The sequence below is a fragment of the Notothenia coriiceps genome, unplaced genomic scaffold (genome assembly GCF_000735185.1).
Source record: "Notothenia coriiceps isolate Sejong01 unplaced genomic scaffold, NC01 NC01_scaffold00006077, whole genome shotgun sequence".
NCBI lineage: Eukaryota > Metazoa > Chordata > Actinopteri > Perciformes > Nototheniidae > Notothenia > Notothenia coriiceps.
In genome coordinates this window covers 9,725-36,460 of record NW_011338778.1, presented here as the reverse complement: position 1 = coordinate 36,460, position 26,736 = coordinate 9,725, and the positions used below count along the sequence as shown (strand labels likewise).

Below are 26,736 nucleotides of genomic sequence, written 5' to 3'. Positions count from 1 at the left end.
CGATCATCCTCTCTGTCTGGTTTAATTAGACTCATTCACAACAAACAGACAGTATCATACATACACCATACCACAATCACTCACCGACACTTAACGACAGACAACGAGCACACCCACACATCACAACGACGCGATTAGTGAAACAGACCTTATGCATCGATCTCACAGCAACATCACGCTACACTAGCACTATCACCGACAGTATCACTCGTCTCCAATCAGCCAGGACGTCAGGCTAATCTGTCCTGATCGACAGACATCTTTATATGCAAGAACACACACAGACGGAGACCTGAACAAAATCCTGAGATGAGTTTGCCGCCTGTCACGCACTGTGTGTGTGTGTAATGTGTGTGTGCGTGCGTAGCAAGTCACACGCGATCACGAGCTACACAGCGTCGCATACAGTTACGTGCGTAGCCGGCGGTGTGTGGTGTGTGGTGTGTGTGTGTGTGTGTAGACCAATGCAAAGGGTTTCCACGGGCGACATCCAGAGGTTTTTAAATGGCGTTTTCCACTCGCTGTCATCACAAGACACCACTTAATACTCAAACAGCACTTTTATTTTTCTACCGGTCAAAACGCAGCGATGGTGGTTTGGACACACAGAATAACGTCCAAACATCACTTCATCTAAACCGTTTTTGTTCCACCCGTTGTGTACACATGACACGCAGTGATGCACTCATAGCTGTACACAGGAAATCACTTTGCTTATGGACCTCAACACACCATTTACCCTCTCTCGATTGCAAGAGTTCTGTCTTTCCTTTAAATCCGTCATCGCACTTTTCGACTATATTCTTCGGTCTTTTGCTGAAGCAGAACATATTGCGCTGCAGAGAATGTTTCCCAAGCACAAACTAAATATCTACACAGTGAGTTTTTTAAATAAAGCCAGCGTACAATAATAAGGTTACAGCCTTTCACATTTGTCTAAGGGGTCTATTTTATGACCTCTCACTGGTTTTAAGATCTTGTGATCTCCATCAAAAGCGAGGGAAGTCACAGCCCCCATAATTAACACAGGGGCACATTATTTCAGCCCAAATGAAATAACAGAAATAGATCATTCATCAAAGTCCACCACATCTATACCAACGTTCCATCAGTCTGTATTCATACGATTTATAAATGGTAGTCCTATCACACTAGCATCACACCACACAGCCACACAGCACGCATGCCACTACTGTGATGTCTAACAGGTATTCATCTGAGCTGTTCAACTCTGAGATAGTTGAACCCTTTACCCCTCGCTACCCACACTGTGTCTATGTATAGCACTAATCAAGAAAAGAACAGACTCGTGTATTGAAGCAGATCGGCTAAGCAATCTATATATATGGATCAAAGTGTTTACATATGGTGGAGCATGTTCATCATGCTATGAATATTGGCTAGTTATAAACACAGACGAGATGTACATATTATTAATGTGGTGTGTCTGTTTTTAGGCAGTGCGGTGCGCGTTGTACGGGAATCAAGATGATAAACTGCCCGTTCTGGAGGAGCGCGAAGCGAACCAAGTGTATTTTTTAAGGTCTTGCCAGATCCACTGTATGACATATGGCATCTTAAACTCTCATATTATCTGAGATCGACTAAGTAGTACCGGAAACGGAAACCCGGTAAATGTTTAGGCTGTTCTCTTTTTTGCCTCGCTAATAAGCATAGGGACCCTTTCATTATCTTACGCAAGACACTTCTGACTATCGAGAACAAAAAGACGCAGGGAGGCGATATTGAGAGAAAAAATGAGATACACTGATACCATCTTGTGCTCGTCCCACAGCATCACTCATATATAACCCGCAGCGGACCTCTAAATATACATACACTGCCTGATTTCACTAAACTATGTACACTGTAAGTCTGTACTGATAAGAACCTAGCAACAAATACATATTGGTTAAACACTAATAAATGTCTTAGTATTGATAATTACTACACAACACAACAATTTTGTAAGTTTCTTCAAATATGATTACTTGCCTGTGAATTCTGTGTAGATAGCACCTGCTTTCATCACATAATTTAAGTTGAACAGTTTTACAGACATAGGCTGACTTGCTAGAAAGGAGCAGATTTCAGTTCCAATGATATATAAGTTTTATAGCTTCACCTGAGACTCCAAGAACAAAAATGTAGATGAATGCAGGTTTTAATCGTATACCAGGAATAGGCAGTTATACTTCCAGTAAAAAAAGACAGGTAGGACCAAATACAATAAACAAAAGAGAGTAGCACCTGTGTCTAGATGCCGTGATTCCTAGAGGAATATTAAAACCACAGTATTCACCTGTAGTGATATGACGAACGTATTATGGACATAGTAGTGAAAATCGTGATTATATTGTTCAATAATACACACTGCAATACACGAGCACCCTGTATGTCGAGGGTATAGAGAGAGAGCGCACACACACAGCGCACGTAGGACATGAAGAAGGACTTGCGAGTATCTTGCCGCAGACAATGGCGACCTGCAACGAGAGATTTCCACAGCATGTTTCTCTCATTTAGGTAATCATCATGTTCTATGGGTTCATGCAACAACGTGTGACAATGCAAAGAGCTCTTTGACCATACTCAAGTCAGACAACTACATGACTACACGTAGGAGTGAGTCTCCATAAGGACGCAGCTGAGTGCCCACATTTCGCCAGGGCTCCGCGGTATCTGCCTCGACTCTCACCTACTACACAAGAGAATCCCCTGGGGCCTAAACTAACAACGCGTAGCTGGCCGCTGATTTCTTTACTTCTTCCATAAAATTAAACAAACAAAATAAACGAAATGATCCAGGTAACTTGAGGTCAAAAGACCGATTCCCCATTCCTTGCGAAGACAATTTGACTCCCACACCCCTTCCTTATATAACAGCTGATTATTAGAAAAAATACATTTTATGTATCAAACAAAAACAGATGGCTCAACGTAATCACAACATCTGTGATTGAAATGTGTTTGTGTTTGAGCAAACCATCTGAAACCTGTCCCGGGACAAAAAGAGAGAGAGCAGCTGATGGCCAAAACTGGTGGAGATCGTCAGACGACAGGAAACGCACATCATCGGAGGGTCTGGATGAGGACAGACTCAGGTGGTGTGATAACTACAGATAGAGGAGACTGGTGTGCGAGAAACTTTAGAAATGAATGTAATAATAATGAATACATTTTATTTTGTAAGCCGCTCTTAAGAGGTAGCGTCAAAAAGGAAAACAAAATAAATATAGTAAAGTCACATTCAAATCGGAGCATAAAACGAACAATCAAAGAAACATTAAAAGCCAGTTTTGAAGGTGAGTTTTTGAATTGCTCATAATGTTATCATTAAGTTTGCTTGAAGAAAAATGTACAGTTTTCAGCTTCTTAAATATCGAGCAAATTGTGATTTTTCTTCCTTTTCTTTAACATGGATGGTGAATTTTCAGGGTTTCCTATTTATTAAAGAACAAACAAATTAGATTGATACAAATATATCAGTTAGAGTCTTTCATGTCCTTGTTTAGTTACTATTTAAAGTCAAGCTACTGAACAAAAGAATAAAACGTCGCTGCCCAGCAGTAACTCCATCAGATTACATTTATATATGAATAATACATCAGATATAATCACACAGGTTTGAACTCTGCTGTTAATCTTTTATTTGTTGTGTGTTTGTTCTCAGGGAGGATGAAGGAGGATGGAAGAGCCGACAAGGATGAGCAGCTGCTTTCAGTGAGTGGCTCGTGTTCATTAGTTATTCACAACCTCCATGTCACCGCACCTTAGTTCTGGCTTACTAAATTATCAATTGAGGATTTCCATCACTTGTAATTGAAGTACAGATTGACATTCGTCTGTGTGGGTGTGTGTGTGTGTGTGTGTGTGTGTGTGTGTGTGTGTGTGTGTGTGTGTGTGTGTTGTGTGTGTGGTGTGTGTGTGGTGTGTGTGTGTTGTTGTTGTGTGTGTGTGTGTGTGGTGTGTGTGTGTGTGTTGTTTGTGTGTGTGTGTGTGTGTGTGGTGTGTGTGTGTGTGTGTGTGTGTGTGGTGTGTGTGTGTGTGAGTGATGTTAAGCTCCACCGGACATGTTCTTCATCTCATTGGATCTAATACTTGCTAATGGAAAAAGCATCCAAACAAAAGCGCTCCCCCTCGGTCTGTCAGCGGCGCTTCCTATTAAGACAAACTGGAGGAGAGCAGCCGGTTTAATTGTTGACCCGCTGACAAGGATAAGTTAACGCAGGCTTCATTGCAATTCATGACCGTGAAAGCAGGGCGGTGAAATTGAGAAAGATTTATTGAACTTCAGCGAGAGGTCGTTCTGAATGCAGCGAGTAACGCCGACGTGGGCTAAATAGATCGCATTATCATTTTAATTTATTCTGAAAGTTAACACACAAGTTTCGCAGTTCATTCCCACTCAGTCACGTGAGAGTTTACAACACACGTTGTTTCAACTAAGCAAGGTAAAGATGGCTACTCCACTAGATACATCAAACTGACAAGAAGGCTTAGGCCGTAAGTAACCAAACGCATTAATATTCATCCAATATAATGAATAAACATTAAAGGGTCTTCTTCTTCCAACTCTTTTAACCTCATAGTAGTGCCTTAAACTATTATTTAGTGAATGAATTACAAATATATTATTGTTAAAGTGATGTGTGGTGAAGAAACACTAAATGTTTACAGCTTGGAAATTGGGATTTTTTTTTACATTGCGGTCAATGGAAAATGTTGGGCGTTTTGATTGAAGAAAATAAAAGTTATTATTATTTTTTTATTAAAGGTAGGGTAGGTAAGAATGGAGAAACCAGCTCAAGTGCGCTAATTTGAAAATACACAACCGGAAAAAAACTGCCCCTTCCTTCAGACTTCCTTACAGAGCCCCTCCTCCAACACATACGAACGCGCACATGACCAATGAGGGCACCGAGATAAGTTTGTGCACAGATGGAAGCCTATCCCCTGTGTGCGTAGGCCATCCAGTTACTTTAGCCGGGCCGGCTCAGATGATTGGTCGTACTTTTTACAGTACCACGGCTTCCACAGATGACATTTTTTAATGTATTTATTGTCAAAGCATTTAATGTATTCATTGCTATCTGGATGTTAAGAACGTTCCATGGAATATAACAAAAAGTGTTCCTGAAATAAATGACATACCCCGCCTTTAATTTACCGGTAACTCAACTTAGTTACCAAATTAACTAAGCTCTAGGAATGACACTAGGCCTATATGACATATGGGATAGGATATTTCACTGCATTTAAGTTGTTGTTGGTTTTTAAGAGTGTACAGTATACAAGATTAACTAAACCGGTTTTATCACGCGTTCACTCACATTTTGTAACGATTCATTAACATAACAAATATATAAATACCTTACCAGAAGAGATTGAATATCACATCTAAGCTATTTTACTGTGAAAAGCACATTTATAGGATCACATTTCTCATAATTTGTGTGAACTTTAATGGTCTTCAAGTAAAGAAACAAGGGATTTAAATGTACCAGACCTAACCTGTTATGTTTGTCTCTGTCATCTTTTCACTACCTTCCTCTCATCTCTATCTTTCCCTCCTCTGTAACTTCCTCTCTCTCCTCCCGTCCTCTCATTTTGTCTTTCTCTCTCAGGCGTCAAGAAAGACAAACCAAAGAAGAAGTCTCCGATTACTAAACTGTTCGGTTGGGGGAGTAAGAAGGAGGGCTGACGCTCTGCAAACACACCGCAGCTCTCCCTCTGATGTTTGTGTTCATTCTGCTGCTCTTGTTGTAGTGTTAATGTCAGCGTACTCAGCCTGTGATTCATAGGATAACACTGACAGTGTATGTATGTATGTGTGTGTGTGTGTGTGTGTGTGTGTGTGTGTGTGTGTCCTCGTTTTGAGTGTACGTGTGATCTGTCATTTTAAGCGCTTTTAGAAAAATGCCCTTCCCTCTGTCGACTGCATCACTCAAGATCTGACATCGCTCCTGCCTGCCAGTGACACACACACACACACACACACACACACACACACACACACACACACACACACACACTGTACATGATGTTGAGGGGTTAATGACTCACCAGCCGTGTTGTGATTGGGTTCAGCGCTCCAGTTGTTAATTTTAATACCCTTCTCGTCTTAATCTGTCTACTTAATGCTCTCTCACTCACAGACATATGCACACACACACACATTTCCTCTCTATCGTCTCACACACGCCACTTGCTGAGATGATGCTTGTACAGTACGCAGTGTATACAGTAACACGGATGCTAATACGAGTTAAAGAACAAAGCACTCAGACAACTTTAGGGTCACTTTCTGACCTCTTAAGTCGATTACATGTTGAACTTTTAACATTTAATCTGAAAGGTCCCGCTCTCTGTCGTTTTTCTGTCAAACAGCATTACATTTTTATATCTCGGTCAACAACAAGTGTACTCAGAGCCAAGGACTATTCTTTCTTTATATAATAGCATCTCGTAGACTTGTGGTTCGGGAGTAAAAGCAATACGCAGTTATTCCCCTTATCTCTGAATTATTTTCAATGATTTTCAGAATAATTAAGTATCAGAGAAGGAATAATCATTCTTTAGCTGAACTTGTTACAGCCTTTAGATAAATGCAGCCTATATTGAGGAGATATATAAATAGTTTTTATGTCTTAAAAGTAAAAATAAAAACCCTTATGCAGAAATACACTCATACAGTATGAGCATAGCATTTCAATCCTGGTCTTTTGGGAACAGCAGATCATGAAAGTTCATTACTAATCCTTTTCAAATGTCCACAACATATTATGGTTTCTATTCAGCGTCAATTATCCTTCAAGAATGTACGAAACAATCACAATAATTACGAGTTATTCTCTTCACTGTATACATATTGATATGTTTTAGTTACACATTTATGAGTGAATTAACATTTGATACTCAAACATGGTTCTAACAAAGTCACCGGACGTCAGGCTTTGTTTTTTTCTTTTCCTATCCACTCTTGTTCAGCAGTACTTTAATATGTAGTTTGTGTTTTTACGGTCGGTCTCGAGAAAAAGGATGAATATGGTTTGTGTCATGTGACTCAAAGGTTTTCAAACTAAAAGCATGTTTTGACTGGATCTGTTGGTCCATATTGGATCTGGATTTGTGTTTATGCTCGAGGCACTGAATCAAACTTCAAATGTCTGTGCTGTGACCAAAGTAGTTGGTACTAAACAACATTAGGATTGTATATATGTTAATCTTCCCGTCCCTTTTACTCCCCTTTATCTCTGTATATAGTGTATAAACGCGTATATGTATAATGGTACTAACGCCAGATTGATTATTAAATGGAGAAACCTGCCTGGACTTACTTCCTGTAGAAATGACTGTAATAAACCTACTAAAAAACATATCGTTATTAATTAATCGTGTTTTTGTATCATTCAACACACACAATATGTCATTTTTTGCAACTAAGGGCCTCTATTATCTAACTCACATGGAAATAGAAATGCACATAACTGTAATGGTGGATGTTTATAAATAAACCACATTAACTAAATGCTTTTCACCTTCAAACACAGTTGTATTTGTATTTTTGCCTTATTATTCCACACGTACATGTATTGTAGTCTGAATTATGGTTTATATTAGGATGGTTTTATTGAGGTAATGTTTTATATACTGTATATTTGGTAGATTTGAAGATGCATTTTTGGTGTGAAACCACTAGGAGGCAGCATGACACTTCCCATGTCTCTGGAGCTCACACAGAGCAGGAATCCCTTTTTATCTTTAGTCTGTAGATCTTAAAAGAAACAGTCATACAAGATCCAACCCTGACACAGAATACAAGATGTAGGAATATCATCTTTTTAAATGTATATTCTACGGGAGTAAAGTTTTCCGCATCGGATTTTACTTCGAATTACACTGCTGCAGAAAGTCAATGCAGTCCCACCATGCAGGCTTTTACGAACATTTCTCCAGTTACACGAACTATTACATAATATACATTTTTTAAATAACAGATTAATGACAGATGTCGGCACAGGGACAAGAAAAAGTATGTTTTTATAGCAAGGATATGGTCAAAGCTGATCATAGAGAGTGTGGTTGCTGACAAGAAAAGCCAGTCTTGTTATTGTTTGTTTCTCCACCTTATTCTCTCTCATGAGGGATTTAGTAGAGTTCCTGGTCCCTATTTAAAAAAGGGATTTTAAAATGCTGCAGCTTTGAGACCCAAAAATCACCTCAAGAATTGAAAACAGGTTTCATGGCAGAGGAAACAACACGTTTTATTTGATTTTTGAGATTTCAACACAGAAAATCCAATATTTCAGTTCATTTTCTATCTTTTGGACCGACACACATTTAAAACAGATTGTTCTTGGAAGATTTAAAGTGGGTTTTTAAATATTACCACCACTTTTTACCAAAAACTGAGCAGTCCTGCCTTCTTGTATCCTCTACCTGCAGAGCTCCAGGTCAGGAGTGAGTACAGATGAGCAAAACTGTAAAAACATGTGTTAATCTACTGCGAAACAACCACACTGCTCCGAGTGACGAGGTCAAACAGAATAATTTCCCTCTGAAACATCCATTCACAGGAGCAAAAAGCAAAAAATACAAAGACAAGAAAAGAGCAGGGAAATTGACTTTTAGCTCATAGTTGTTGTTTTTCAAAATATCTTTAAGCGTGAAAATACAAGAGTGTAATCTTCCGCTCTGTAAAGGCAGCATCTGTTCCTGTTGTTATGTGTGAAAGTGTTTGTTGATTCCCTCCTAAAACCATGATAAAATGTTCCCTCCCCGCGCCGCTGTGTGTCTGAATCAATCACGTCTGCGTTTAGCGTTGGAACATGTTTATCTTGGGGCTGAAAAAAGTGCCTTTAAAGTCGACTCAATGAGGAACATGTATAATGTGTGAGACTGGGGTTTCAGTGCGAGTGTAAATATACCTTTGAGGATCATTTACATAACACAGTGGGCCCTCACACATTATCCACGGAGTTTTTAAACAGTTTAAAGCGAGGCTCCGCTCTGTTCTGACATAATGTGATTCACCCGTTCACAGCTCGTTAAATCCATGTTAAAGTGGAATAAAGGCGTCATTAGCATACACTCAACCTGTTGGTATTGTTGTTTTAAACGCCTTTATGTTCCTTTCCTCACTCCTTTTAGAGTTAAAAGGAAGCTGTGTTCAGGATTTGACACACTGCACAGTTTCTCTTCATCCCTTTACCATTGTTCAGCTTGGTCTTGGTATCTTCAAGTAAACTCAAGTAAAGTTTCTTCTTCTTCCTTTTGTATTTGTTACTTAAAGGTCCCATGTCATGGCCATTTCTACTGATCATAATTCCATTGTTGAGGTCTACTAGAATAGATTTACATTGTTCAATGTTCCAAACTCACATTGGTTTCTCATACAGCATCTCTGTATAGTATGTGTATTCACTCTCTCTCCTAAACAGCTTGTTGTTCCCCCCCCCCCTCTGTGAGCCCAGTGTGCTCTGATTGGTCGGGACGTTGCAAGGCTCGCTGCTGCGAGGAGCGGACAGGTTTCCGGGTCGGTGATACAACGAGAACAAGCGAAACTCATCCTGAGCGCACACAAACACTCACAGCCGAAGTAAAAACAATAAGTGTGGCTTGATATTGAGTAAGAAAAAGGTTTCTAACGCTGTGAGAATTCCCAACTCGTCTATTACCAGCTTTCAGGGAGCTCTATGCAAGTCAATGGGACTCCCTGTTAGTTAGCCAAGGGATCCTGGTGTGTGAGGGGCTCCGCGGATTGGTCCATTTGGGCCAATCCGGTCATTTGTTGTTGATTTGGGTGTTCACACGTCACAGAACCCAGAAAGCAAATAATGGAAAATGAGAAATCTCCAACGAGGCGTTCTGGGGCAGTATAGACAGGTCTTTTCTGTGTTAGAGTTTTACTCGCTACAGGGTGTACTTTGAGGGTTTGTGACTCTGCAGACCGTTTACATGCATAAAAACCTTCATAACACACAAGGGGACGGGTAATAACGCATGACATGGGCCCTTTAAGCCTTTCAAAGTCAACATTTTATACGGGAAAAAATGATGAAAAGTTAAATCTCAGGCTCAATTGTTGGCGAACGCTTAAAATTAGGAGTAACACACAACTANGACTATGCCGTGGCTCATTCTTGTAGGATATTTAAATCTGTGCCACATTAACAGGGCTCCGCTTCTTGACTCACACATTAAAAACCGTCCAAATAAAACTCTGTAGTTTTATTTGGACGGTTTTTAATGTGTGAGTCAAGAAGCGGAGCCCTGTTAATGTGGCACAGATTTAAATATCCTACAAGAATGAGCCACGGCATAGTCAAAGACTTTCATGTGTTGTGTGTTACATGTGTTTCCACAAAGACTCACCTGGTTTCTCCATCAGTCTCCGCAGCTCCAGCTCCACGCTGGGCTGCTCCTCCTCCAGGTCCTGCGTTTTTCCACTACACATAAAAAAAACATTCACAATTTCATCGTTGTATCTTTAATCTAAATGTATTTTTTATATCCGCTCAATGCTATTTTTTGTTTGTTGTTATGTCTTTTACTGGTAACTGTATTCTGTGTGATATCAATGTTCTGTGAAATGTCTATGTGAAGCATTTTGAACTGCACTTTTTGTATGAAAGGTGCTCTACAAATAACGAATATTTTTATATAAATTAAATTGTTTATTGTATTTGTTGCTATCTTACAGTACAGAGTAGAATCAGCATCTATTCAAGGTCAGGTTTTTGGATATGCGTGAGGCAAATTTTCACTCTTTTTTTTTTAAGCTCAGTTTTTGGTCTCGATCAGAAGCATTACAAGCAAAAAAAGAACACCTAACATTTACCGGGTACCCTAACATCAAAATGATCTAATCCTAACTACGTGGTGGCGCCAAAACATTAGTTTCACGAGTCAAAACATTGTTCTAAAAAGAGAAGATATAATAAATACACACACATTAAAAGTCACTGTCTGTATTTTAAAGCATATCTGGAATATGCATGAATTACATAAGATGTGTTGTATACGTTTCCTATCAATTTTCCTTTAACATGCCTTGGTAGGAGTAAAGGTTCAATATTCATTTGAAAATGTAATAATTGCAGTGTGTGTGTGTGTGTGTGTGTGTGTGTGTGTGTGTGTGTGTGTGTGTGTGTGTCTGATAACAGCATCCTGCTTCCTGACGTCCTGCTGTTGGAGGACACTGGGAATTCAAACTNCCTGCTTTGAATCTCTCTTCTGCTGCTAAAGAGTCCCCGACACCTGTTGTCTCCAAACCTGTGGCCTCACGGACTACAAATGTGTCCACTTTCGCCACAACGACCACGAACAAAGACACAAAGACACCGTCTAGCAATACATTTACCACGTCTACAGTTACAATGACACCGTCTACGGACAAAAAGACAACGTCTATCAACACCAAGACACCGTCTACGGACACAACGACAACGTCTATCAACACCAAGACACCGTCTACGGACACAACGACAACGTCTATCAACACCAAGACACCGTCTAGCAACAAAACAACCACATCTTTATTTGGTAAAACACCATTTAAGAACAAAACGACAACGTCTGTATTCACAACGACACCGTCTAGCAACGAAACGACAGTGTCTATCAACACGACACCATCTAGCAACATAACATCAACATCTAGCACAAAGACACCGTCTAGCAACACAACACCGTCTATTACCACAACAACATCAGATAACACAAGGCCCGTTGCTGCTCCTCGAAAATCCCCAACGGCGGCAAAGACGCTGAAGTCCAAGCTCAACTTCTTCAAATCCGATAGCCCTCCTAAAGAAGAAGAGAAAAAGACTGTAACCACCAGCGTCGTCATCAACAAAGGGCCGAATGCGAGCGATAAGGTGCAGGAGAAGGCCTCGGCAGCGCAGGCCGTCACCGTGGTGGTGAATGTTGGAGGTTTGGGTAAAAAGGCGAATGTAAGCTGGGATACAGAGGAGAAATCTAAAGCAGTTAGTGGAGGAGAAGATTCAAAGACCAAAGCAGCAGCAGCCATCATCTCCAAAAAACTAACAGAGGAAAACAACAACATCAACAGTAAGCCAGCATGGGCCAATGTGGCGCTGAAGAAAACTGACAAGTAAGTAATGTAACCACACACACACACATTTATTTTCAATTATGATGATAATGAAAACAAGATAATCAAAATCCAACAACAAGATAGTGACACGCTTGGTTTAGCAATTATGCTCTCTTTTTGTCTTCAAGCGCACCCTAACCTGTTTCCCTGAGTTACTGACTGGAATATGTTGAATATAGAAAAATTACAATAATAAATGTTTTGTTATATATTGAATATTTATGTAGTTCTCATTAAGTAGTACTCAGCAGGTTGTGGAAGTGCACTAACGTAACAACACATATAGGAAGCATAACCTTCTTTTTCATGAACTTTAAATATAATAATACATCAAATAAAACATAAATATGAATACAATAAAATATGAATAATCCAAACATGTCTATTTCTAATGATTGTTTTTAAAATTCCACACTTTAAAATGTTTTGTTATGGTTTATTGGTGAGCTTTTATTTTAGAATGTTTTTTATTTCCATTTTTTTTCGTTTAATTATTTTATTAAAAAAAAATTATTCATTTATTTTTGCAGTCAAATCCCGTTTGAACATCGAAAATCCCCTCTTACAAAAAGACAAGAAAAGTAGTGATCTCAATATTGAACAAAAATAATTATGACTAGTCTTTATATTGTCTTGCTTTACCCTGACCTCTACTGGTGAAACATATAATTACATTTAATTAATAATAATAATTATAATTATATAATAATTTCTATAGCGCCTTTCACGTAACCCAAGGACGCTAATTGTTCTTCACCTCTCCTCAGGCCTCCTCAGGTGGAAACTCCGAAGAAAGATCCAGAGCCTGTGAGAGGGAGAAGGAGGCTGAAGGCCGACCCCTCCATCCTCGCTGATCTGCAGATCCCCAAAGACCCGAGCCCCGCCAGAACCAGAACCCCAGAGAGACCTGCCTCAAAGCCCCGCAGTGCATCACCCTCTGGTAACACACACACACACACACACACACACACACACACACACACACACACACACACACACACACACACACACACACACACACACACACACACACACACACACACACACACTGACAATTCCATCTACTTCAATTACAAGTGATGGAAATCCTCAATTGGATAATTTATAAGCAAACTAAGCTGCGGTGACATGGAGGTTGTGATAACTAATGAACAGAGCACTCACTGAAAGTCAGCATCATCTTGTCGAGCTCTTCATCCTCCTCATCCTCCCTGAGAACACACACACAACAAATAAAGATTAACAGCAGTTCAAACCTGTGTGAATATATCTGATGTATTTATTCATATATAATGTAATCTATGAGTACCTGGGCAGCGACATTTTTATTTTTTTGTTCAGTACTTGAGTAAATAGTACCTAAACAAGGACATCAAAGACTCTAACTGATTATTTGTTATCAATCTAATTTGTTTGTTTTAACAAATAAAACCCTGAAAATTATGTTTTAAATGAGACTGACTAGCTTATTTTTATGTCCGTAAATGCTATTTTTGAATATAGTATGTTAACTAAATGCACTCAAGGTAGACCTTGAATTAAGGTTCAATCCAACATTGATCAACCATTATCATTTTTAATTGCTTCTTCTTCAGAAAATGTTCATTTGTATTGCATTGGGTTTCAATGATACCTAAATGAAGCCTTCTTTCGTAAAGGAGTTCCTTTTTGTTAGACAATGTTTTAGGGTACAATTTGCTTTAAGTTCATGTGGACCTTTTACTTCCCTTTACCCTGAATTCGACCTGCTTTTTGTGGAAAATCCATCCAAAACAATAACAGATAGGAAAGGACATTGCATAATGGATATGACTCTGAAGGAAATGAACCAGGAAATGAAAAACACTAAAGATTGTTTTTTCCTTTTTCTCATTAGCATCAGAAAACAGTGACTCGCCTTCAGACTGGAGGTTGAAGCTCAAACACGTCTCCAAGTAAGACTTAGATATGTTTGTTGTTTATCCTTCCCCTTGCTGGCTCAGTTCCTGCTCTGCTTGTGTGTGGCCTCACAACACACCACCATCTCTTTCCTCCCCTGATGTCCTGTCCATCCATCCATCCTTTGATCCCGTCTCTCCTCCATCCTCCCGACCTTCCCCTCCTGCTGGAAGCCTGAACCTGCTGCTCCTCCAAATGTCTCGACCATATTTTGTAGTCGTAGCTTTCGGCCTGTTTTCTTCCGCCACATGCATGCGAGCCCAAGTGGTGTCGACACTGATTCGAGTCCTCCGTGGAGCGACATATGCTCAGTGCTCAGCTTCTTTCCCCCGGATGACGTTTCCTCCCACTCTCATGAATCAAGCCTGCAGAAAGGAGACTACTTGTAGGGGCAGATAAACAAATTAATTTCTGTTTATTTATTCTTCCACCCACAGACCTGCTGCTCCCTCACAGCCCTCTAAGCCCTTGGCTAATGGAGCTGGAAAACCTCAGACTTCAGATTCCTCTCCCTCCTCTCATTTGTCCACCACCAGCATTTCTGTCACTCCACCTGCAGAAAAGGGTAATGTGGTAACATAAATATGATTTTAGACGAAGAAACAACATATTTGTTTTATCTTATTCCCAAGTATTTTGTCCTACATGGACATGACAATATAACTGCTGCAAATCGTCTTCCTAAAAGACACAAACAAAGACAAAAAGGAATCATACAAGTTCCCCCCCCTCTTTTGTTCTTTTGTTTTAAAATTATTCGTTGCTTTTATCTCATTTTATAGGATTCCTGAATGGGAAAGGCCAAACTACAAATGGCACCAAACCTGAGTCCATGATTACCAAGGTAAGTTTAAGTTAGCTTATACCTACAGTATAGGTTAGCATATTCTTTTCAATGCAATCCCTTGTTTTTGTTCAGTCAAATGTAGTCATTAGAATGTGACACCTTGAAACAGTGACTGTACATCTTGTGTAGGAGCCATGAAACATGTTTAGTAATGCGTTTTGTTTTAATATAAGATATTTGTTTGAGCACTATTGATTGGTTGGCTTGGGTCACATGGATATGGGCGGCACTCATTACAACCCTGTTCACCTGCGTGAGGTGTGTGTGGAAGAGAGGGTGACACAGGGCCGTTGTACTTTTTGTTGACCGCAAGTTGAAATTATTGCTCTGATTAATATAACGATGTCCAAGGAGAATAAGTTGATCATCCCAGTTTTCATTAAACCACATTATTTTGCAACTGAGTTTTTGATCTCAGCAAGTACTTTTTTGTAGCGTGTCACACAATATCAAACAGGCCCGGCCTCAGCCTCTCAGCGACTTTGTTTGTTTCCTGCTGTCGCTATATCTTGAATGTACTGTAATGAATAGTACTGCTGTAGCTTCACTGTAAAAACGATTGTAGGCTAACATTAGCTAAAGCATTTTAGCCGTCAAGCTGATGCTAATAAAGTTAGCTTGCTAAAGATAATTGAAGTATTTAAATGTGTGTAAAAAACTAGAGTATATGGTCATAAATAAGGAGCTAGCAACATATGTAGCCCTCCTAAGAATACAGCTAATACATTTAGTTAAAAGCTAGCTGGAATATAAGTTTACGTTAGCCTACATGTATAAGCTAGCTTGTAAAAGGTCAATAAAGGAGTGAAATAAATGAGGTATCATTTATATTACCTACTTATTGTAAGTAAAAGTAAAATAAATGCTTTGGAAGAAAGTCAATTTTTGAACCCCCCTTTCCAATGAATTATTGCTTTATTCATGTATATTTGGTACTATTCTGATGATCTTTTACTTATGTAAGGATGTCATTTTAAAGGCTCTAGGATCACTGAGATATAGCCCAACACAGTCTCACGGCATGTCGTGAAATAGTCATGAAATTAATCTATTGATTCGTGTTCACCAACACGATTTCGCCATTTTCTTCGTGTCACACAGAACGATTTTAAAAGCAATGTAAATAATAACAAATTAGAAGGAAAAACAGATTTAAAAAAATACAGATGTCAGTATTCTGAGGCTGTGAGCCCCACTTCTTTTCCTCGCGGACGGCAAAAAAACACAGACATTATACAATTTAAAATAAAAGGGTTAGGCTTAGGGTAAGATATAGAGTGAGAAAATGTTTTTATGAACCACACAGCTTCTGGTATTCCAAGACCCGACCGGACAAAAAGACGTGGTGCAGGCACGAAACATACTACCAATAGAAATACATTGCTTTTAAAATCGTTCTGTGTGACACGAAAAAAAATCATGTTGGTGAACACGAATCAATAGATTAAATTTGATTTCATGACTATAACACGAAATGCCGTGAGACTGGGTTGTATAGTCACATGAGTTTTTGATCTAAGTTATGGTTCACATCTTCACTTACATGTGTGTGTTGCATCTGTAGAAGAAGCCAGACTACATTCAGAAAGAGGACATCATAAAAGAGCTGCAGGACATCGAAGATAATCTGAACGAGTGGGAGGGGAGAGGAGTGGAGCTGGAGTTGAGGCTCCGCAGCAGCGAAGCAGGTGAGACACACACACACACACACACACACACACACACACACACACACACACACACACACACACACACACACACACACACACACACACACACACACACACACACACACCAGCTTCAGAAAAAGTGTATACGGAGTTAACTGTTTGTGTTTGTGTGTCAGATGGAGAAGATGACGCAGTCAATGACGAGCTCATGATCGAGTGGTTCAACTTGATCAGGAACAAGCAGGTGGCCATGCGCCGGGAGTCAGAACTGGTTTACATGTGAGTAAACACACACACACATACATACATACATACACACTCACACACTTAGTAAAGGCCACTATTGAGCGATTAGTGAAACAGACTTGTGTCCAGAAGGTTGACAGTTTGAATTCCCAGTGTCCTCCAACAGCAGGACGTCAGGAAGCAGGATGCTGTTATCAGACACACACACACACACACACACACACACACACACACTGCAATTATTACATTTTCAAATGAATATTGNCATCTCAAACCCGTGCAACACCTCCAACTCCTTCAACTCCTCCATCTTACAATCTGGAGGGAGTATTAGTCGGAGGAGTTGGATTAGTTGTATGAGTTCGGTAAGATGGAGGAGTTGAAGGAGTTGGAGGTGTTGCACGGGTTTGAGATGGAGGAGTTGAAGGAGTTTGTGACCTCGGTAAGATGGAGGACTTGTAACGGAGTTTTGTGAGCTCGGTAAGATGGAGGAGTTGAAGGAGTTTTGTGACCTCGGTAAGATGGAGGAGTTGAAGGAGTTGGAGGTGTTGCACGGGTTTGAGATGGAGGAGTTGAAGGAGTTTTGTGACCTCGGTAAGATGGAGGACTTGAAGGAGTTTTGTGAGCTCGGTAAGATGGAGGACTTGAAGGAGTTTTGTGAGCTCGGTAAGATGGAGGAGTTGCAGGAGTTTGAGTTGGATTTGTTTTATGAGATCGGTAAGATGGAGGAGTTGAAGGAGTTGGAGGTGTTGCACGGGTTTGAGATGGAGGACTTGAAGGAGTTTTGTGACCTCGGTAAGATGGAGGAGTTAAAGGAGTTTTGTGAGCTTGGTAAGATGGAGGAGTTGAAGGAGTTTGATGGTTTGGAGGCGTTGGTTTGGTTTGGGCTGGTTCTAATAAAGCCGTGAATCTGGAAACAGGAGTGTTTGTGGCTAAACCTCTGAAAGGTGCAGTGGGGTTTGAAGGCGACATTGCCCTGAAACACAGAAAAACATTGCATGTAATTTCTGGCCAATCAGAGTCCTTGGTTGGTGCCATTTAGGGCTGCCCCTTCTTATTAGAGTAACTGGTGGTTGACACATTTTTGTAATGCCTTATTCATAATTAATGACTTATTTCCAAGAAACCTAAACATCTCTGTTAAAAATAATATTCAAGTGATGCTTTTGATTGAATCTTTGTTGAGAAACTCGGTATTACAGATTGACAAAATCACATAAGTGTAAATAAGCCTTGAATTAACATGGGTCCTTACTTTGCACAGTGCCTGTGATAGAGCTTCCCGTCCACTAGGTGTCGCTGCACCAGGTGAACATGCTCGTTGCAGGACCCACACTTGTTGCTTAAGGTGCTTGTCTGATGACGTTTCTCCACCACAACATCCTGGAAGAAGGAGACAGAGGTTTCAAGAGGTGATGTTGTAACTTATCTGAGGCAACACGTTTTGTTTACATTGCAGCAGCAGTTTCGTAGAGCTGCTCAAATGTGTATTTTGGGTTGTCTTGCATTCATCTTTAAACATTTCTACACTTTCTTGACACTCTTAGTAACGCTTGTATACAATATTCAGGCAGCAGATGTTACCTTTGTGGTACTTCTGGTCTGTCTCGGGGAGGAAGAGGGCCGTGTGATGTTGACGGAGGGCGGAGGGCTGTTCTCTCTGGCCGGTTTTGAAGATGGAAACACCTTCGCCACCACCGGCTGGTTCTTCTTCCCAGACGGTTCGCCTGAGGTGCCGTCTGAGGGGCCGTCCGCCGGGCGCTTTATACCTGCCAAACCCCCGACTGCAGCAGAAACACAGAATAACAGAGACACACAGTTTGTACAAGTGTGCAATCACTTACTGGAGAACCACTTTGGAATAGTTGGAATGTTATGCCATTTTATTCATTAATTTATTATTATTTAGTATCTTGTGCTTTCTTTTCCCGTTACATTGTCATTCTGTAATTGTCCTGAAAGAGGACAGAGGAGGCAGGAGGGATATTGGGATGAACCCCCGGAGTCAGCTGAGTCAGCAAGAAGGGAGCAAAGTTCTTTCCTTTAGACCCTGTATATTTCAAACTTTAATTTGGAGCAATTTGCCGAGCGTTTATACGCTTCTAAAAATACAATTACTGGATCGGCTGCCCTCATGTTTCCTCACTTGCCTATCCTCTGGAAGCCTCCCCTCTCCTCACTTCCTCTGCAGGCATGTAATGAATTGGATATCAGGACCCACTTTCAAGTAAAGGGAATGAGGAAAGAGGACAGAGGAGTCGAGGAGGGATATTGGGCTGAACCCCTGGGGTCGGATGAGATAGAAAAACAAGAACAAAAGAACAAAAGGAACACGTCGGCCACACAGAGAAACTGATACTCACTCGGGGAGCGTCCATGGAAGAAGTTGTAGTACTGCGACACGTATGTGAGGATACTGAGACGGTCAGGAACTTTAAGTGCCACCATGTCGTCTGCATCCAACAGCGCTGGAATTCCCAACTCCTCCGCGACCCTGAAGGCCTGCAAATATCATCGACTTTATCCAACAAGACAGAGGAAGCTCAGGGTGGATTTTAATTATCTTGAGCGAGAGGCCAAAATGGAAATGGACTAATAAATCACATAAGAAGCAGATATCCTCATGAGACTTCCTGTATCTAAACACACTTACTATCAGATATTCAAAGCACGTTTGTATTGTGAGTTCATGTTTGGGACTGTTAGTGTTCTAGATAATGCTCTCTTTATAATTTCTATTTCAGCTTTATTTGACCAGTCTTCTATAAGAATCAGGGTATCTTATTATTGGAAGAAGTTGTCCAAAATGTTTTACGCTAAAGAAAGCAAGAGTGCTAATATATGTTTGCCTTTGTTTAATATGTTTGTTAAATATATTATTTTTACCTATTTGAGTGCCTGTCATTAGATGTTAGATGTGCATCCTATGGATTTGGACGTGTATGATGAAAAAAGATAAAACTATTAAAAAATATATTACTTATTATTAATCACAAAGTATATTCTTATGCAACAACATAAGTGAAAGAATGTGTTTTAGGTTTTATTTCTTTTCGATTACATCTACATCTGCAAATGCTAACAGAGAAAGTGAGTCAGGAATTTCCAAGCTAGATCCACATTCATTGATTCCACGGAAGCAGAAATAAACAACAAGTCGAGGCAAGTCGAAGTGCAGCAGAGGCACGACTTAATCAGTAATCAGACGATCCAGAGCCACTTTTTACTCTGCAAAAGTCTTACAGCTCGTTGTTGTTTTTATCTAATCAGTTTTTTCAGCTACAATCCTGACTTGTGACAAATAATGGCTGCTCATTTAGTCTTCATTCCATCTCACTTTGAAGAGCAGCCGCAGAGTTCAGAGTCCAGCAATAAATCTACAGGGAGAAACTGAAAGTAAGAATGCAACGAAGCCGCCAACGTCTAAGAGCACAGAATGAAACACTCTATATTTGGCCACGGATTCTCCTCTCAGCTATGTTTGAACACTGACTGTTTTTGAAAATTCCCTCACATTAAAATGGTGCTTGTGCTATATCAGAGTGAACAAGCACGATAGGGCCAAATGTTGCAGAGAGTGAGTGCTTTGTGATGGGATCACACCAGCCAAATCAAGACGGGGGCGTAAAGTGTGTGTGTGTGTTGTGTGTGTGTTTGTTTGTGTGTGTTTTGTGTTGTGTGGGTGTTTGTTTGTTTGTTTGTTTGTGTGTGTGTGTGTGGGGGGGGTCTCGGGGCAATGGCACATTCCCTAATTCCAGCCTTTGGGACTCAACATACATTTTCATCTAGGCTAAATATCTGTTTTCTGAATGCATCTTGTAGGATTGTGACGCCATTGAGATGAAACATTCTGACGAGCAGACTGACTCACAAGCTGAAAGCAATACCAGCAGGTAAGTCGTTTTTATAATAAATAGATTATAAAATAGCCTTTGAGATTTATTGATTCCATCGTTTAGTCTATAAACCCGTATACATGCATTCAACAATTGTGTGCATATGTTCAAAGCCAAAGTATATCAAATCCGAAATCAATGTTTACGAGTTTGCAGTATTCGTCATTGCTTTTGTGGGCAGATTGCAGTATATCCATGCATGTTACCACCACATGATGATGTGAAATTGTTGGGAGGACTGTGTATCATCGCACTCAAGATAAACATCACCCGCACCTACTTGTAAACAAACAGCTCCATATCGCTAATAGTGGATGAAAAGTCAACAGGGAACCTTAAAGTCGGAATGAAAACATCTAAAAATTATATTTAGGTGTTTCTTTTAAATACTTTGTCTATCTGCATTAGACAATTCTCCTGAATACATCAAACGTTTGTATTAGAAAGCCTCATTGGCATATATTTAAACCTAATATTAGAGAAAACAGGTAATAAAAAAGGATTATGATAGGGCCCCTTTAAAATGTGAATGTTTACCCTATCCACCTGCTGGGTTTCTCCTTACGAAATACATTGACAGGTCAAAATGCAGAGCGTAAACATGTCTCACCAGTTTGTTGTTTTCATAAACATCCTCCTTATTCAGTGAATCAAAGTCTCTGCAACAGAAGAAGAAGGATAACATGTTACAAACACATGATTCGCTTCCTCATTTATTTGTTTACCATCAGTGTAGACATAAACATGTGTAATATAGGCATACACACACCTCAGATAAACATATATATAACACTGACAGGGTGACTGATGACTTCTTTACACGGCTGCGGTGACACATGATCTCATGTCAGTTTGTCATGCAGCTGAAACGTACATGAATATCAGCCAGCATTCATAAAGGAGCGTGTCTAAATTCAATAAACCGAAGCAAAGCCTTAAACCAATGTTTCATACAATGCCCATGTAAACATGAACCACGCTCATCTGGCTGTGAGGAAAACGTGGAGTGGAACAGCTGTGTGTCTTCTTCAAATTAAACGACTGTGTGTCCGTCCTAATGGCTCGTCTGGAACAAAACCAGGCAACTCTGTTTGAAACTGGACAAAGATTTACTAGAGTTGATAGGTCAAATCTTTGGAATATTTCAGCCAAACTCAATGTGGACATCTCTGGAAACATCTGTACAGCTGTCAAGTTATAACTATTAACCATTAGGTTTCAGAAGGTCCGGGGAAAACCCAGAGGAAATGTCCTGTCAAACAATAAAGGCCAAAGCTTCAAACTGAAAGGATGTTTAACAAAGACAACGTTATGAGTTACCATACAACTTTTATTTTCAGTTTTGGAGGCACATGCAAAACTGAAACTATGAGTCGATGAACTTATTTTTCAATAGAAGGAAAATCACATTCCCTGAACATTTAAAACACATGTGAAGCAAGAAATGCCAAACATACACCACTTCCTGCTTCTATTGTTGTATAATGAATATCTTTGGGTTTCACACTTGATTTAAAGACATCAAGTGCTCTGGAAACTAAGTTTTACCCTATATTCTGACATTTCTTTTAACAAAGCTTAACAAAATAATATTCATCTTAATGAATCAACAGCAGCTATCAACCCTTAACTGAATGACATGAACCGCAGAGGTGTTTGCTACTTTGATTTACACTACAAGAACAAACACATACAAAGAAATGTTCTGGGAAAACAACAAGTCAGGTCTGAATCAATATTCCTGTCAACTACAAGGCTGTGAATGGTGATTATCATAAGTGTTTTTTTAATGTTGCATGTTCTTTCAGGCCTAATAGTATTCAATATGTTATTGAAACGAATAAGTATTCATGCTTGATTGAATGCCAAGCATTGTCAAACTAGTAATTTCCTATCTTGAATATTAGTGTGATGACACAGATCAGACCACAAAAATGAACACATGTCTTTCACAATAAGTACATTTCAGTGTTGAGTATTCAGAAGAGATCAGCCTGTACGGATTTAATTCTCACATCTTGTTGTTGTTCGAGTCTGACTGCATTCTTTATTATAAATACTGAGGAACAGGAAGAACCAGGATGAATTAAATGCCTGAATGCCTTTGTCAGGTAAGCTGTGAGGTCAAAATGAAATCTGTCCTGATGTTAAAACATGCAGACTTTACTCCCACTCTGGTTAGTGTCCCAGCTGATCTCCACAGCCCTCAGCTGAGCTCCTGCTCCTGTCTTTCCTACAGACCAATAAAGTGTGTTCCCTTTCATTAAAGAACTGCACAAACCTACAATAAAGCTGGAAAGTAAAACCGATGTCCCCCTTCTTCTCTAAACAGTTGTCAAACACCCTTCATTCAAACAGCACCAACCTGCTTGTTTCGGTGTGTTTTAGAAGAACTTCACGCATTAGTTTCCCTCTTTGTTACTCACATGAGATCGGGTCTGTGTTTGTGTATCAGGGCACAGAAAGCCATGCCGCTCCTGAAGGAGGTGGTCATGTTGGTGATGGTCACATCCCGGTATCCGTCGCAGCGGAGCCGGCACCACTGCTGCAGAGCCTTCACGGCCGACATCCCGGAGCTCAGAGGCGGACTGATCCAAGTTCGAGTGCAGCAGAGCGACTGTTGATCTCCCGGAGCTCCCCCACTCGTTCCTCCCTCCTTCCTTTCAACAACACACTGCTTAAAAGTTTCCACAGCAGCTTGGGCACGCTGGATCCAGGAAATGACAGACGGAGAGCCAGGACTCTGTGTGAGTGTGAGTGTGAGTGTGAGTGTGTGTGTGTGCGTGTGCGTGTGCGTGTGTGTGTGTGTCAAAGTGTGAGTGTGTGGGAATCACCCTTTTGCGTCTGAGGAGAAACTGAATGTGACACCTGCGAAAGGTCGACAGTTACGCGGCATATGGGCATATGGGTGGAGTTTAGTCCGCTTTCTGTGTCTTCTTGTAACCCTCTATGTGTGTTTGTGTGTGTTTGTGTGTGTGTGTGTGTGTGTGTGTGTGTGTGTGTGTGTGTGTGTGTTCATGCAGAGTAATCACAGAGCCATAGATAAGACTTTGGAGAGAACATGAGTCCAATTTACTCAGAACATTTTAATTACAGCCTTTCAAAAAAGTCTGTTCTTTTTATAAAACTTTTAAAAACTCTAACAAAATATTACTGTTTGGTTCATTTCATCTTCATACACAATGTTATAAACGCTGCTTCTGTTGGAAACTTTTTATTTTTTATTATTCCAATTTTTATTTTTTTGTCCCTCTGGCACATTTAACTTGTGAATGGTGAACCACAAAGAATACCACAGCCTTTAAAAGAAAGAATAAAAACCCACCCACCCACATGTAATTTGAGAGCAATTAAGTCATACGCTCCTTTAAAAAAGAAACCTCTCAGAAGCAAAACTAAGGTCTAAATTTCCTCCAGTTTCCAGCTAAATAACCTCCAAAACAATAAGTTACCATGACATATGCTTACATTGTATTAAAGGGAACATTTCATATGCATTTAATGATTTTAACAAGGAGCTATTTTGGTAAATGTAGGATAAAGGTAAGTGAAACCAGTTAACCAGGTGTGGTTGTTTCTTGAGTGAGTCGTCCTGTCCTGTCCTGTCTGCGTTTCAGTCACCTGACACCCGCTCATGCTTTGTTCACAAACAGCAGCCGACAGCACCGTTTTCTTTTTGCTGAGTCAGTTTCTGATATTCTTTCTGTGTTTTGCTTCACAGTCATCAAAAGTGTGTTTCTTGTCATGTTTAATTCTCTGTTTGTTAAAGGAGTGATCTGCGGATTTGAGATCAATTACGTGGAAGGTTTAAAGGTCAAGGTATATGAAAAAGTGAGTTACAGGTGCTGATAGCACCACAATGTGTCCTCCCAACACAAACACACCTGTCATATAAACATGCACAATGACTATACATTATACTTAATTCAGCTGATACTTGTATCCATAGCAATAAGTGCAATAAATCATGAGGATATATTTCATAAGAGCCACCATTTTTCCACAATGTTGAACAGTTTATGTATCATTCTTTTAAATGTTCTCTACATTTACATTTACATTATAGAAGTTGAGTGTTACAAAGTGATGTAACTATAATCAGGAAGTAAACAAAGGAGTTCAATGGAGGTGTTTCAGGCAGTGGGGGATTGTGTTGGAGAGAAACTCCCAATGGAGCAGGGGTGTCAAACTCAAATACACAGTGGGCCAACATTAAAAAATGGGTACTAGTCGAGGGCCGGACTGGTTCAATGTTTATTGCAGAACGTATTGAAATGAACTTATTGCACATATTAAACCTGGAACTAACAAAGCTTAAATTATTGCCTATAAAAACAACATTAAATAATCAGTTGCATTCATTTCTTATGGCTCTATCTGCAGCTTTTCAGAGTCATTTCTTTATGATTACATTTTTTGCCAAACATCTGTGGCGAGGCCAACTATGGAGCGGCGAGGCGCAACGTATTTCACTTATCAATCCTTATATAAAGACAATGTTAAATTGTGAATTTAATACACTTTACATGTTGCACAATTCTATACACACTAAACACCACACCATATTACACATGACGACTCATGGAGTTGTCACACACTACAATATGCCAAGAAATACACGGGGAGGGGAAAACAACTTTCAGGTTAAATATTGGTTTAGGCGACATAACAAAACATTGGCTTGTACAATGCCATTTTAGGGTATCCATTGTTCTCATTTAACAGTATATTCCAAAGTGTAAACAAGCTGTTCAGGTATAGAAAGTGGTTTCTCTCCGTCTTTCGCAGGCAACCACAAGAAACAGTGAATCTTCAGATTGAGGTCTATACAATTTGACCAAACCGCCAACCTCCCTTCGTGGGAATAGTAAGATGTATCATCAAGTAGATTAGAAACGCGTGGACGTCTCGGTGTCGCCCACTTATTTCTTATATGGGAATTTTTCTATAGGANGTAAGTGGTGGATTGAAGCTTGAAAAATGTACTCAAGTAATGTACTTAATGGGACCCCTTTATGTTTTATGGGGGGTTTTCCCTTTCCTGTAGTGTTTATGGTGTTGGTGCATGTAAATGGTCTGAAAAGGCTAAAATCCCAAAGTTCCACCAGAGGGAGTTTCTCTCCCACACACTGCCTGAAACCCCTCCATTGTACTTCTTTGTTTTCTTCCATGACAAAATGACGTCTACGGTGGCCTAAAGGGACAATGGCCCAAAAGATTTCCATGACATGACAACACACGCAAAGCATTTAGAAAACATTTACCAACATGACAAAACATGTGCAGCGTTTACTGAAAGTGTGGCATGAAAAAAACGTAGCAAGAAGCACAAAACACAACGTAAACGGGGACTATAAATTTGGTCAACTGTCACTGTTGTTGGAAAAATGTATGTTTTATTGGCTATTATTTGATCAAATAATTCCTTCCGATATTATTGCAGATCAGAGGCCTGTACTACGAATCCAGTTCAACATACCCTGGATATGTTTGAGTTACCCGGTTTACCTAATCCAAAACAAACGCACGTTCACATGAAAGGGGCGGGGTTAGCAACATTGGACCAATCACAAACATGGAGAAGCGTACTGACAGCGCAGCCTCATACTTGCTGAATGAAAAGTGGACTATAATATTAGACAAATATGAAGAAGTTCAACTTTAAACATCCATGACTTAAACACTGTATCCAGGATAAAAGCCACATCGTTGCACCTGCAAGGTGAATACAGCTGGTAAAGGAAAAAGTGTTTGAATGCGTACATTAACAGGTTAATGATATCACTGCCCCGTCTAAGACACGATCTGACTTTCATTACATTTGACTCGAGTGTTTCGTCAACTTAATGTGTTGCTTAAAATAATAATTCTGCAGTATATGACACTGTGAGTGTTGCACGGCCAGATACGGCTCAGCTGACTCAGATAAGGATATATATGATATATATTATGATGTGATATGCCGCGGACTGTACTGTTACTTTGATCCGGTTACTTATGTTGTGGCAGATATTTAAG

The 26,736-nt window shown here is 39.9% G+C and overlaps 2 protein-coding genes and 1 long non-coding RNA gene across 3 annotated transcripts; 2 read left to right on the top strand and 1 right to left on the bottom strand.

The window, feature by feature from the left end:
- The first annotated feature begins 2,985 nt into the window (after positions 1-2,985).
- On the top strand, positions 2,986-7,329 carry LOC104943424 (uncharacterized). The gene is made up of 3 exons (XR_798107.1): positions 2,986-3,104; positions 3,674-3,723; positions 5,628-7,329. It is a non-coding gene; the product is annotated as an uncharacterized lncRNA (long non-coding RNA).
- A 3,419-nt stretch (positions 7,330-10,748) lies between these two features.
- LOC104943426 (MICAL-like protein 2) lies at positions 10,749-16,946 on the top strand. Its single transcript, XM_010768811.1, has 9 exons — positions 10,749-10,752; positions 11,200-11,356; positions 11,567-12,118; positions 12,889-13,061; positions 13,998-14,055; positions 14,497-14,624; positions 14,842-14,903; positions 16,471-16,594; positions 16,753-16,946. Exons 1-9 carry the CDS (start codon positions 10,749-10,751, stop codon positions 16,857-16,859), a joined length of 1,365 nt encoding a protein of 454 aa, XP_010767113.1. The 3' UTR covers positions 16,860-16,946.
- A 182-nt stretch (positions 16,947-17,128) lies between these two features.
- LOC104943422 (MICAL-like protein 2) lies at positions 17,129-23,751 on the bottom strand. The gene is made up of 7 exons (XM_010768809.1): positions 23,145-23,751; positions 21,329-21,377; positions 19,186-19,324; positions 18,407-18,606; positions 18,078-18,205; positions 17,290-17,798; positions 17,129-17,252 (listed from the first exon to the last, which is right to left on the bottom strand). The coding sequence occupies exons 1-7, from the start codon at positions 23,285-23,287 to the stop codon at positions 17,134-17,136; spliced, it is 1,287 nt and encodes a 428-aa protein (XP_010767111.1). The 5' UTR covers positions 23,288-23,751; the 3' UTR covers positions 17,129-17,133.
- Positions 23,752-26,736: the final 2,985 nt, after the last annotated feature.